Source organism: Conger conger, chromosome 14 (genome assembly GCF_963514075.1).
Source record: "Conger conger chromosome 14, fConCon1.1, whole genome shotgun sequence".
In the NCBI taxonomy this organism is placed as follows: domain Eukaryota; kingdom Metazoa; phylum Chordata; class Actinopteri; order Anguilliformes; family Congridae; genus Conger; species Conger conger.
In genome coordinates this window covers 31,650,507-31,663,929 of record NC_083773.1, presented here as the reverse complement: position 1 = coordinate 31,663,929, position 13,423 = coordinate 31,650,507, and the positions used below count along the sequence as shown (strand labels likewise).

The window sequence follows — 13,423 nt, the reverse complement described above, 5'->3', positions numbered from 1 at the left end:
TGTGTGTGTGCGTGTGCATGTCTGTGTCTCTCTCTTATAGGTGCGAGGTAAAGTTATTGTCGTGTCTGGTAAGTGAGACCAAGTTTAATTTCTGAATCCTGCAGTCTTAACGGGACACACTCTTGTTTACATTTGGGCACTCTGAATACCGAACCAAGTGCATAGACAGCTCACTTATTAAACATGTAAAAAGTAAGTACAAGGCAAGTAACACTCAGGCCTCTGCTTTATTCCGGTGTGGCATGACCCAGAATCTCAAACATAGTGCCTGTAGGTTTATCAGTTTTAATGTATGGTATATTAATAGTATGAGGTATGCTCGCGTGATGTTTCCCAGGCTACCCCTGTTGACAAAGACACCCATACCCACACAGGCACACACAGGCACACACACACACACACATACCCACTCACACGCACACACACACACATACCCACTCACATGCACACACAGGCACACACACACACAGGCACACACACACACACATACCCACTCACACGCACACACAGGCACACACACACACACACACATTTATGCACACACGGTTAACCCCGGTTCCTGCTCTCTGTGTCTTATCTCTTGGATTCTCTAGCGCTTTGAAGTTTCTTCGGACCTAAAACAGGCCAGATAAATTTTAGGTCTAGCAGTCAAACTTGGCATGTCCAGGGATTTTCCTATAACATGCCTGCACTTCTAATCTTGACAGCTGTGTTATATGTGCCATATAATACAGTTAAAACTATGCAGTTAGTCTTGTTTCCTCATACTTTTCATCAGAGCTTTCTCTTATGGACACAGCTTCTATTTGTGTTCGGTGTGCTATAACAGGGACTCAAACGGAAATAACACGCATTTGCCATTTGCAGAAAGTTGTAGCTGCCAGTAGAAACTCGCACGACTTATATTTGAGTAGCCCAGGATGCATTACTGTAGAAAACATGACCTGTTTTAAGGCTAAGTGTTAAGCGTTTTATAACTTTTTCATTTATTAAAGTCACTGAAGCTTTTCTTTTTTGCACATGCGTGCTGTTTTGACAAGGTCACCTGAACTCAAGATACAGTTTCTAGGTATTTTAAACTGTTTAGTTGCTTTACAATCCAGCTCATGCTATTGTGGATCAGACTTGATTATTTCTAGATCAGAACAGAAATATTTGCAAGATTGCTATTACGTTGAATATGGTGTTATGTCTCTGGCCCAAACACTCCACGCACATACACACATGCACACACACACACACACACTCACACACACACACCAGACATGTGAACACCCTGTAGTCCCAGCCCTCTACGTGGGGGCTGTGGTTTGGGCTCACAGGCGCAGAGAAAGGGCAGTGCTGTGTAGCACATGGCCCGGCAGGTCTGACTCGGTAACCCGGTCCAGGCCGGGGCGTTGGCTGCGGCCTCCTCCGCATCGGGACGAAAGGGGGTTTTATACACCCGTTATCGCGTGTGTGAGGCGGCTGTAGTTTTCTGCTCAGCGGCGCGGTGGTGGAGGATGAGTGTGATTTGCAGCGCGGGGGCGGAGGATGAGTGTGATTTGCAGCGCGGGGGCGGAGGATGAGTGTGATTTGCAGCGCGGGGATGAGTGTGATTTGCAGCGCGGGGGCGGAGGATGAGTGTGATTTGCAGCGCGGGGGCGGAGGATGAGTGTGATTTGCAGCGTGGGGCGGAGGATGAGTGTGATTTGCAGCGCGGGGTGGAGGATGAGTGTGATTTGCAGCGCGGGGGCGGAGGATGAGTGTGATTTGCAGCGCGGGGGCGGAGGATGAGTGTGATTTGCGGGGCGGGGGCGGAGGATGAGTGTGATTTGCAGCGCGGGGGCGGAGGATGAGTGTGATTTGCAGCGCGGGGCAGAGGATGAGTGTGATTTGCAGCGCGGGGGCGGAGGATGAGTGTGATTTGCAGCGCAGGGCGGAGGATGAGTGTGATTTGCAGCGCGGGGTGGAGGATGAGTGTGACTTGCAGCGCGGGGGCGGAGGATGAGTGTGATTTGCAGTGCGGGGCGGGGGATGAGTGTGATTTGCAGCGCGGGGCGGAGGATGAGTGTGATTTGCAGCGCGGGGTGCAGGAGGCGGGGCATAATGAGCGCAGCTCAGGGGGAATGTAAATGCCAGGCCGTCTCCGGCGCACAGGGACGGAGAGGTTAAGCGGGTGGCATTTGGCGTGTGGGCTCGGCGCCGCCCTGCTCCGTGAACCCAATCCATGGTCCCTGTGTCCCGCGCATACAGCGCTCTCTGCCCCTTATTCCAGCAGGCTGCCCTGCGGGTGGAGCCTGGTCCCTTTGTTTTCAATCGACTGAAGTACACTGGTCTTAATTGGGCAAAGAAAATAAAGTGGTCTTAAAAAACAAATTATTGGTCTGAATTGGGTAAAAAAGAAATCAATTGGTCTTAATTGGCCTAAAAAATACAATTCAAAATGATGTTCCTAATGAAGTGCTCGGTGAGTGTACATTGGTCTTAATTGGACTGACCATCATCTGGAGGTAGTGGGTTACCGCATTTGTAGTTTCTGCCCCTGGAATGTTTCGTTTTAATAGCAAGTTTTGCTTCTAGTATATCTGCTGCCCAAGCCCATTTTGAATGGAACAGTGTAAGTACCACCAAAGTAGTGCTCCAACCTCCCTGTAGCAGTTACCAAGTGGAGAAGTGGAGGTTTTTATTGGCCCTGGTACAGCAGACCTTTGTTTTTAAGCGGGCTAAACTCGTAACTGATCTCCGCTCTCTGTCCAGTGTTTGACTCGGCCAGTGAGGAAAGTGCCCCAGAGCGAGAAATCAGCACGCTGTCATTCCCACGCTCTGACTCCCACAAACGAAAAACTGAATACGGAGGATTAAAACGCAACTGAGGGGGATTTGATTGAGGATTTGTAATTTAAAAAATAAAATTATAATAATATAGCAGGTTACATAAGTTAGTTCAGATGGAGTTCTCTCAGAAGACCCCTTCCTTTCAGCAGTTGGAAATGACTCACACGCGATGATTTCACAGTCGTCTGGACGCATTGTGCTCACGGAGACAGCCCGCTGGCCCGGGTTGGACGCCGCAGCGGAAGCTGTAGCGGCGTTCAAGGCCAGGTCTGGTGCTACGCGCTCTTTACGGTCTGAAAGCGCGGGCTCACATTGTCTGAACGGCCCCGCGCTGCAAACAGCGCCGCGGTTTATCACGCCGCTGCCAGACGGAGAGAGCGGGATCCAGCGTCTCACCCGCACGCAAGACTGGCACTTCATCAATTTCTGCAGTTGAAATAAAAGCGCAGAACGTTTAGGCTGTAGCCGGGCGCCTCGGGGGGTGTACTGAGCCGAGTGTGATACCGCTGGCTCCGGGTCCTGACCCCCCTGCCTGTCGCCTTCCCGCGCCCCGCTCCGGGAGGAAGACCGATCCCCTGGCCTCTCGCCCCCCTCCGACGCCCGGCGGTTAGCCTCGGCGCCCGACCCGGCAGCCAGACGCACCGCGCACCGTCCGCCTCGGCCCGCCCGAGCGATCTTCAGCGGGAACATTCAATTACGGGCCCGTATTTATTAGACGCAGAGAAGACACTCCTCTGTCCGCTTAATGATGAAGAAGTGCCCCGCGCTGGCGTCAACCCCCCCCCCCCCCGGTTCCATCGCGCGGACGCGTTACGGAGCGAACGTGATGAATCAGGTTTTAACGCGGCGCTCTCTCTCTCTCTCCCCCCGCGCTGCAGCCGGCTGAACTGGACGCCTGGGTAAGCATCCGGGCACTCCCCTCTTCATCTTACTTCCCCTCTCTTTATCCCGCTGTCATGTTTTCACTGCGCATTAAGAACCGGGATCCGACGCACGCTCGCCCCCGCCTCCCTCCCCGCCCTTCTTTACAGCCAGCCGACTAGAAAATTGAATATCATCTTCCCCGCCGATCGCGGACGCTCTCTGCCAGGGCGGACCGCGCGGTGTCTGGTGGGGGAGGGGATGGGGGAGGGGGAGCGCTGCTAGGACCCGTCCCTGCGTTACGTGCCCCTCTGCTCGTACCCGCGCAGACCCCCCCCCACACACCCCCCCCCGCCCCAGCGCGGTTATCGCTGTAGAGGCAGGACGTCCTCACTCATGCGTAAACCTGTCTGTGTTCCTCAGGAACAAAGTTAATCACAATCACAAGTGTTTTTACGCTTCTGCTTTGTGTGTGCGCTTTCAAGCCTGACTGACTGTGTGTGTGTGTGTGTGTGTGTGTGTGTGTGTGCCTGCCTGCGTCACTGTGCTGCTGCAGATTTATGTCTCTTGTCATTTACAGTCAAGGCATCTTTAGGTTGTTTAGGTGCTTCGCATTGTGTTATGTCACTGCGCATTTTGGGCACGCATTCCCATCTCCTGCCTTTATCCTCATATGTACCCACGGCAGCCATCTTCTTAACCCACTTCAGACAGCGCAAGGCTAGGTCTGCTCTGTCCCTCTGAGACTGCAACCCTTTTCCCCGACGGCTGTGGCTATGTTCTGTCGCCCAATAGCTGCCATGCCAATCACCCATACCACATCAACCTAATTATGAATGGCACTGAACAGGTTTCTTCACAGATATGCCGTTCTCAGAAAAGTCATTAAACACACAGAGGCAATAGCCGCATGAAGTCACTTCCTTCTCCTACCTTAAAGAGTTGGAGCGTCCGATCCAGTTCGCAGCATACCGTTTGCAGGTTGGAGCACATCCAAAACATAAATTTGTTCCGCATCAATTTCTTCTTTTTTATGTAGGACATAATTTCTTGTCGAAGGAGAGCTCTGAATGCCAATCTTTCAGTCTTCCTCCGGGACCTGTGGGGGTGAAATATGCAGTTTGTTGTGTCTTACATTGTGTGTGAGAAATGTCAGCAGTGGCTGGCGCCGGCCTGACTCTTTACAGAAGGGTGGCTTGGCCGAGGCGGTTCCCGGCCAAGCCTGGAGCTCAGCGGGCGGATACCGGGAAGACTGCTCCGGGGATCTCTCCCCGTCCCGGCACCCGCCCGCCCCCCCCTGGGTTCAGCTCCTCCCGCTGCCGCTTTGCTTCATCTGCTGCTGCAGTCCGTCCGTCCGTCCGTCCATTTGTCTGTTTGCTTGCCTTTGCATATTCACCTGCTTTGATGTTTCTTCCTCCCGCTCGTGGCTACGCTAGCGCCAGACGCCCGCTTTCGCTTCGAGCTGGCATCGTTGCGCTGGCAACGGAAATACCGCTCGGCCGCGTCAGGACCCCAAACGCGGCGGGCGAACCTCGGCCCCGTAAGTGTGAACGCTCACGACGGCTCCTGACCTCCCGCTAACGCCGCCACTCCAGAGCTGGCTGTTTCGCTACACATACACAAGTTTTTCACCTGCATACTTTTGAAACTTACAGTTTTTATATACGTACATACTGCATAATTTTGTTATTTCAAAGAAGTGGGCATTGTTAAAATAAATAAAAAATAAAGCTTTTCTTTTCTCTTTCTTAGGAAAAGCAGCTGGATAGAAAAGAGGCTGAGCTGAAACATCTAGCTGCCTTTTATAAAGAGCAGCTGACACTGCTGGAGAAGAAGGTAAGATGCATTGACCCCTATAGCCATCAGGTATACATTGCACACATACAGTATATGGTTGAATATAGGATGTAAGCGGAAAAAGCATTTTACTTTGAGTACCCAAGCTTCAAGGTGCCATGATTTATGTATTTGTGATACTTGACATATGACACATTTAAGTGCTTTTATTACAGACCTAACATTTTCAGTGCAATGTACGTTTAACGTTGGGGGACTGACGCTGAATGTCTTTAGACTGAGCTATTAGGGAGCTGTGTGCCAGGTTAAGAACACAGACCGACACTGTAAAGGACTTTCAATTCTCTGACAAACATGTAACGGAAACCTCGACTGAAAAACTTCGGCTTGGATTTAAATGCTGATACTTGACCATTGTCTGAAAGGTCCTGATGTTAGAAGCCATGCAAGAATGTACTACTCCAATGTAAAAAGGTCATAGGGGTGTTGTCCATAATGTAGTGCGTGTCATTTCCATAAAATGGGATATATGTGTATATTTATTTTTTATGTTATTTTCCAGACGATACCGATAAACACCCCTGGTTAGTCGTGACTGAAGATTATTTGAGATGAAATGCCGCTCTGCCTCTGTTCTGTCTGCATTGTGACTTCTCTAGCTGAATTAGGACATCAGATGAACTACTAGGCTGCAGACTTCCGCTTTCTTCCCACTTGCAAGAGCCCGCGCCTTTGGTGCCTCTTTAATATTCTCCCCGCTCGTGCCACAGTCTCCATGACATTTCCAGCACATAAAAGTCCTGTTGCGGTGCGATAAATAAAGGTTTACAGAGATCCGGAGCTGTAGAAAACTCTTGATATCTCTCAATACGGAGATGTTTGGGAGTAGGCGGTTGGGGGGGAGGATTTGGACGGGTGAAGGATTCAGTCTGTGAATTTGTTTGGCTTCCACGGAGGGTTCTTTGTAGCACTCATCGGGCGGATACTGAGGAAAGGACCAGCGACCCAGGGATTGTAATAACCTTTCCGCCTTTCGGTGGCACAGAGCCACTGATAGCCGTGCAGCAGAAAGCTCTGGCCTGGCTTTGCTCTCCCCCGCCCCACTGCCCCACTGAGCATGGGCCCCACACCGCCCCACTGCCCCACTGCCTCTCTGAGCATGGGCCCCACACCGCCCCACACCGCCCCACTGCCCCACTGAGCATGGGCCCCACACCGCCCCACTGCCCCTCTGAGCATGGGCCCCACACTGCCCCACCGCCCCACTGCCTCTCTGAGCATGGGCCCCACCACCCCACTGCCCCTCTGAGCATGGGCCCCACCACCCCACTGCCCCTCTGAGCATGGGCCCCACACTGCCCCACCGCCCCACTGCCTCTCTGAGCATGGGCCCCACACCGCCCCACTGCCTCTCTGAGCATGGGCCCCACCACCCCACTGCCCCTCTGAGCCCCACACCGCCCCACTGCCCCTCTGAGCATGGCCCCACACCGCCCCACTGCCCCTCTGAGCATGGCCCCACACCGCCCCACTGCCCCTCTGAGCATGGGCCCCACACCGCCCCACTGCCTCTGAGCATGGGCCCCACACCGCCCCCCTGCCCCTCTGAGCATGGGCCCCACACCGCCGCACTGCCCCTCTGAGCCCCACACCGCCCCACTGCCCCTCTGAGCATGGGCCCCACACTGCCCCACCGCCCCACTGCCTCTCTGAGCATGGGCCCCACACCGCCCCACTGCCTCTCTGAGCATGGGCCCCACCACCCCACTGCCCCTCTGAGCCCCACACCGCCCCACTGCCCCTCTGAGCATGGCCCCACACCGCCCCACTGCCCCTCTGAGCATGGGCCCCACACCGCCCCACTGCCTCTGAGCATGGGCCCCACACCGCCCCACTGCCCCTCTGAGCATGGGCCCCACACCGCCGCACTGCCCCTCTGAGCCCCACACCGCCCCACTGCCCCTCTGAGCATGGGCCCCACACCGCCCCACTGCCTCTGAGCATGGGCCCCACACCGCCCCCCACTGCCTCTCCGAGCATGGGCCCCACACTGCCCCACACCGCCCCACTGCCTCTGAGCATGGCCCCACACCGCCCGTGCTCCATGGAGACCCGCCGGGTCGACTGGAGAGACCCACGTGGGCCCGGTTCTTCTCCTGACCTTCACCCACACCGGCAGACTCTGTCCTGCCAAACCCATGAATCACAGCTCTGCTGATCTCACTCATCTCACTCCTCTCTCCCTCCACTGTGCCTCTCCAGTGGCCTCCAGGCTCCTCCACTGCTCACTTTTGGTTAAAGAAAATTATTTAAATAGTTCTGTGCAACATCTCTAATGTGTTCCAAAGTGGCTGCTAGTTTGGGGGTTAACACTTCTATCTCATTGTACTGTATGTTGGATATGAATGCAATAGAAGTTCATTTTTAGTAACTATACAGAATACAAAGAACACAAATGGAGTACAATTGTGTCCCAAATATGAATATGGCATGTATGAAAATTCGATCAACAAGAATCTTTATGAATGAAAAAATGTATACCTAATCCTGTTATGGACCATATATTGATGCAATACACAGGCAAAGGGGGTGACATTTCAGAACTATAATCCATAGTAATGTATTCATGCACATTGAGGTCCAGTTCCATCCCCAAAACAATTGAGTATTAGAAATATTTGTGTTTGATTTTTTTGGAAACAGGACAGTAGTTTAACAGTGTGGTTTTTCTGTTGGAACATTTAACCAGAACTGTGGTATATTTCATTCCTCGAACAGTGGCCATTTTTAAGGATCCTTGATCATTTACAGTGGCTTCAGAAAGTATTCAGCCCCCTTGACTGTTTTAACACTTTATTGTGTTGTAAATTTAATTTTAAAAGGCAATGGCATTTAAAATGCCTATTTTGCCCATAAATTTAAGATGAATAATCCATACATTACATTACATTACATTATTGGCATTTGGCAGACGCTCTTATCCAGAGCGACGTACAACAAAGTGCATACCCATAACCAGGGATAAGTTCGCTGAAAGACCCTAGAGGGAAGTACAATTTCAACTGCTACCTGTACAACAAAGATAAGGACCAGGGCCTATTTTTTTTTTTTTTTTTTTTTTTTGAACAAAGAACCAACAGAGCAAAAATGACCAAAGTTCATGATCCAAACACTGCTTACCTAGCTAACTAAAAATACCGATACACAAAGCAAGTCACAGAGACAACAATTAAGGTTCACAGGGAGGTAGGGAGGGATGGGGAGAGGTGCTGCTTGAAGAGGTGTGTCTTCAGCTTGCGCTTGAAGGTGGGGAGAGATTCTTCAGTTTTGACCTCAACGGGGAGTTTGTTCCACCACCGTGGAGCCAGAACAGACAGTGAGCGTGAGGTGGAGGTTCGGAGAGGGGGAGGTGCCAAGCGGCCTGTGGAGGCTGAACGAAGAGGTCTGGCAGGGGTGTAGGGTCTGATGATTTTTTGTAGGTAAGCTGGGGAAGACCCCTTAACTGCTTGGAAGGCTAGCACCAATGTTTTGAATTTGATGCGAGCCATGACAGGCAGCCAGTGGAGGGAAGTAAGCAGGGGGGTGACGTGTGAGTATTATACCATACAGGTAATAACATAGTGAAAACATGAAATTTCTCATTTACGTAAGTATTCAGACCCTTTGGTCTGGCACAGATTGTGGTTGGGTGCCACCTATCTGCTTTAATTATCCTTGAGATGTGTTGAGAACTTGATTGGAGTCCACCTGTGGAAAATTTTAGTGATTGAACATTTAGAAAGGCACCCACCAGAGTATATAAGGTCCCACAATTCACATTGCATGTCAGGACCAAGCCAAGCTCTCTGGAGACCTGACGAGGGCGACATGGCTCAGGCAGTAAGAGCAGTCGTCTGGCAGTCGGAGGGTTGCCGGTTCGATCCCCCGCCCGGGCTGTGTCGAAGTGTCCCTGAGCAAGACACCTAACCCCCAAATGCTGGTCGGGGCCTTGCATGGCAGCCAATCGCCGTCGGTGTGTGAGTGTGTGTATGAATGGGTGAATGGAGAAGCATCAATTGTACAGCGTTTGGATAAAGGCGCTATATAAATGCCTGCCATTTACCATTTACAAGGGATAGATCAGGGCAAGGTTATGAAACCATTTTCCCAGTAGCACATTGACCTCAATAATTTTGAAAGTATAGAACCACCAGAACTCTTCATAGAGTTGGCCGTCTGGCCAAACTGAGTGACTGGGCAAGAAGTCTTGGTCTTGGTCAGGGAGAACCCAGCGGTCACTCTCACGGGTATTCAGAAGTCCTGCAGAGATAGGAGAATGTGCAGGAAGGGCGGCCATCTCAGCAGCACTCCATCAATCAGGCCTTTATGGTACAGTGGCTTGATGGCAGCCACTCTTAACTAAAAGGCATATGACAGCCTGCTTGGAGGGACTCTGATAGCAGGAAGAAAAAGGTTATCTGCCCCGATGAGACAAAAATGGAAAAATTGTACACCAGGCACAACTCATCACCTGGCTAACGCCATCCCTATGGTGAAGCACGGTGGAGGCTGCATCATACTATGAGGGTACTTCTCAGCAGCTAGGCTCAGGGAGACTTGTCAGAATTTAGGGAAGGATTAATACCGCCAAATACAGAGTGGTCCTTGAAGAAAACCTGCTCCAGAGTGCATGCGACCTCAGACGAGGATGTTTACTTTTCAGCACGAGAATGACTGGAAGCATACAGACAAGACACCGCTGGAGCGGCTTCGGGACAAGTCTCTGACTGTCCTCGAATGGCCCAGCCAAAGCCCAGACTTATACCCCCACACCCGTGTATCCATCTGTGGAGAGACCTGAAGATGGCAGTTCACAGACGCTTGCAAAGTTATTTGAATGCAGTTTGTGATCACACGTTCAAATATCTCATCCAGGGTGGGAATTTCCAACCCTTTTTTCTCCCTTTAACAGAATTAACAGTCACCAAATGGCTGTAATCCAATTACATTCGAGTAAGAAGATTACATATCTCAGTACTCTTATTAATAAACAGATTAACGGAGTGAACCCGTTTCGGCTCGCAGTGTCATAGGTCTTAAGAGCGCCGATTGAAACTGACCGCAGCACAGTTTGCGTTTAGCTCATGAGCCGCTTGTTGAAATCGCGCTTTCCTGCAGTATTTCTTCTTTAATCTGACTGGAGGGCGTAATGCGGCCCGGGCTCCCTGATTTCATTTTTAAGCAATGCCTTAAAGACGCTTTCGAATGTGTTATTGTGCAACGTCTTGTTTGGAGCTTTTACTGTACGGTGAGAGCAGATGTTGAGAGACCGTAGAAAGCTCCAGTGTGCAGGCTGGTTAGCGCGAAACGCAGGGAGCGCTTTTGTTGCGATGATGACTGGGTGGTCTTTGTCCCGGCGGTATACACGCGTCCATGCTTCGCCGAGGTGTCTCGTGTAGCTCGCGTGGCCTTGATTAACATCCTATCGGCGCGGAAACGGGGGGAGGAAATCCATAAACCGAAAAAGGATTAGCTGACAACGCGACGTGAAACGACACGGAAAACGTCGGAGGAATGACACGGTAACCGAGAGATTCGCGATTTCATTTTCCCTCCCCGTCTTATCAGACGCAGCAGTCGAGGTAGTTAACGTTTAAGTAAACGTTTGGCGCGCAGCAGCAAATGGACCTTAGTATTAACTCCATGCTTGAAGGCAGAGAGTGATTGGAAGTAGGCTGTCTCTCTATCTTCCTCTTTACTTCACTACCTATTTTTCACAGAGCGGACCTGCATGCGAATGAGCCCGGCGTTCATTTTAACCGGCTTTTCCCCCCGGCATCCCCTCTCCCACAAACACAATTAATATCAGCAAACGAAATTGAAGTCAGACTTTTGCTGGAATGTTGTGCCTGGGACTTTTTAAGAATGGAACCAGTGCATAAAGTCCACGATGGCTTTGTCAGTTGGTGTACTGCCAAATAAAACTCTTTAAGCTTCAGCCAAGTTTATTTATTTAAAGGAACACAATGACATTCATGAAACGTGAGGGGAAAGTGAGTGCCCGAGAAATTAGATACATTTCATTTCTATAGCCTAAATACTTTGCGAATTGAGAACTTGTGAAAATGACTTATGGCAAAGTATTTTTCTTCCGAAAAGTAATAGTGGTGTTAGCAGTATACCGTTCATCCTCCGAGATGGAAAAGTCATGAACTGTGGCAGAAACGGATGGAGATGATCTTAAAATGCCTCCATACATAAACATGACTTGGCACGTTGTTGAATGTGTGCTTATGTTGTGCTTTGGCTGTGTCATGTTTAAGGTCACGCCTCACCTACGCACTGTTAGCACATCAAATTTCGCGGCTATTTATACGACTGTCATAAGCGCTTTTTGACTTGAGAAATATTAATCATTTCACCTATGATGTGTGCTTTCACGGGGCCTAGAACCCACGCTCCTCTGCCATGGCAACAGAAGCCGAGGTAACGCTGCCGGTTGTTGAACCTCTTCTCCTGCCGCTCTTTCCTCCCCCATTTTAAAATGTGATATTTGCATGATGAATACCAAGCACCTTTGTTTCAGAGCAGAGCTGCCCTGCGCTTTTTTTTCCGGCAGCTTTACAGAGAGGTTGTTCCCCATTGTGGTGTTTCTCTCTGCCCGCCTCGTCTCATTAACGCACAGAAAGACGGCAGAGCCCACTCCCTCTCTCCCGCGCCCCTTTCCGCGCGCCTGTTTGTTCCGCACGGCTAATGAGCTTTCACCAGCGAGCGTGCGCGTATTCTCACCCGCTCCGCGCACAAACGCCTTTAATGGGAGACGCAGCAAAGACACGTGGAGCAGCCACACTCCGGCTGGCCAGGCCCTGTCTGTACCGTGGAGCTGGGTCCTGTATCAGGCCCTGTCTGTACCGTGGAGCTGGGTCCTGTATCAGGCCCTGTCTGTACCGTGGAGCTGGGTCCTGTATCAGGCCCTGTCTGTACCGTGGAGCTGGGTCCTGTATCAGGCCCTGTCTGTACCGTGGAGCTGGGTCCTGTATCAGGCCCTGTCTGTACCGTGGAGCTGGGTCCTGTATCAGGCCCTGTCTGTACCGTGGAGCTGGGTCCTGTATCAGGCCCTGTCTGTACCGTGGAGCTGGGTCCTGTATCAGGCCCTGTCTGTACCGTGGAGCTGGGTCCTGTATCAGGCCCTGTCTGTACCGTGGAGCTGGGTCCTGTATCAGGCCCTGTCTGTACCGTGGAGCTGGGTCCTGTATCAGGCCCTGTCTGTACCGTGGAGCTGGGTCCTCTATCAGGCCCTGTCTGTACCGTGGAGCTGGGTCCTGTATCAGGCCCTGTCTGTACCGTGGAGCTGGGTCCTGTATCAGGCCCTGTCTGTACCGTGGAGCTGGGTCCTGTATCAGGCCCTGTCTGTACCGTGGAGCTGGGTCCTGTATCAGGCCCTGTCTGTACCGTGGAGCTGGGTCCTGTATCAGGCCCTGTCTGTACCATGGAGCTGGGTCCTGTATCAGGCCCTGTCTGTACCGTGGAGCTGGGTCCTGGATCAGGCCCTGTCTGTACCGTGGAGCTGGGTCCTGTATCAGGCCCTGACTGTACCGTGGAGCTGGGTCCTGTATCAGGCCCTGACTGTACCGTGGAGCTGGGTCCTGCTGTATCAGGCCCTGTCTGTACCGTGGAGCTGGGTCCTGTATCAGGCCCTGACTGTACCGTGGAGCTGGGTCCTGCTGTATCAGGCCCTGTCTGTACCATGGAGCTGGGTCCTCTATCAGGCCCTGTCTGTACCGTGGAGCTGGGTCCTGTATCAGGCCCTGTCTGTACCGTGGAGCTGCGTCCTGCTGTATCAGGCCCTGTCTGTACCGTGGAGCTGGGTCCTGTATCAGGCCCTGTCTGTACCGTGGAGCTGGGTCCTGTATCAGGCCCTGTCTGTACCGTGGAGCTGGGTCCTTCACCAGGCCCTGCTTGTACCGGG

The 13,423-nt window shown here is 51.9% G+C and overlaps 1 protein-coding gene across 3 annotated transcripts in view; it reads left to right on the top strand.

The window, feature by feature from the left end:
- The window catches only part of LOC133110717 (MICOS complex subunit mic25a-like), an 88,732-nt gene that overhangs the window by 20,123 nt on the left and 55,186 nt on the right, over nucleotides 1–13,423 (top strand). For 2 of the 3 annotated variants that reach the window (XM_061220983.1, XM_061220982.1), the window contains 2 exons: nucleotides 3,696–3,716; nucleotides 5,431–5,514. In XM_061220983.1, the coding sequence (XP_061076967.1) occupies nucleotides 3,696–3,716; nucleotides 5,431–5,514 (105 nt within the window). The remainder of the gene's footprint in view (nucleotides 1–3,695; nucleotides 3,717–5,430; nucleotides 5,515–13,423) is intronic. The other variant, XM_061220984.1, reaches the window with a different exon arrangement.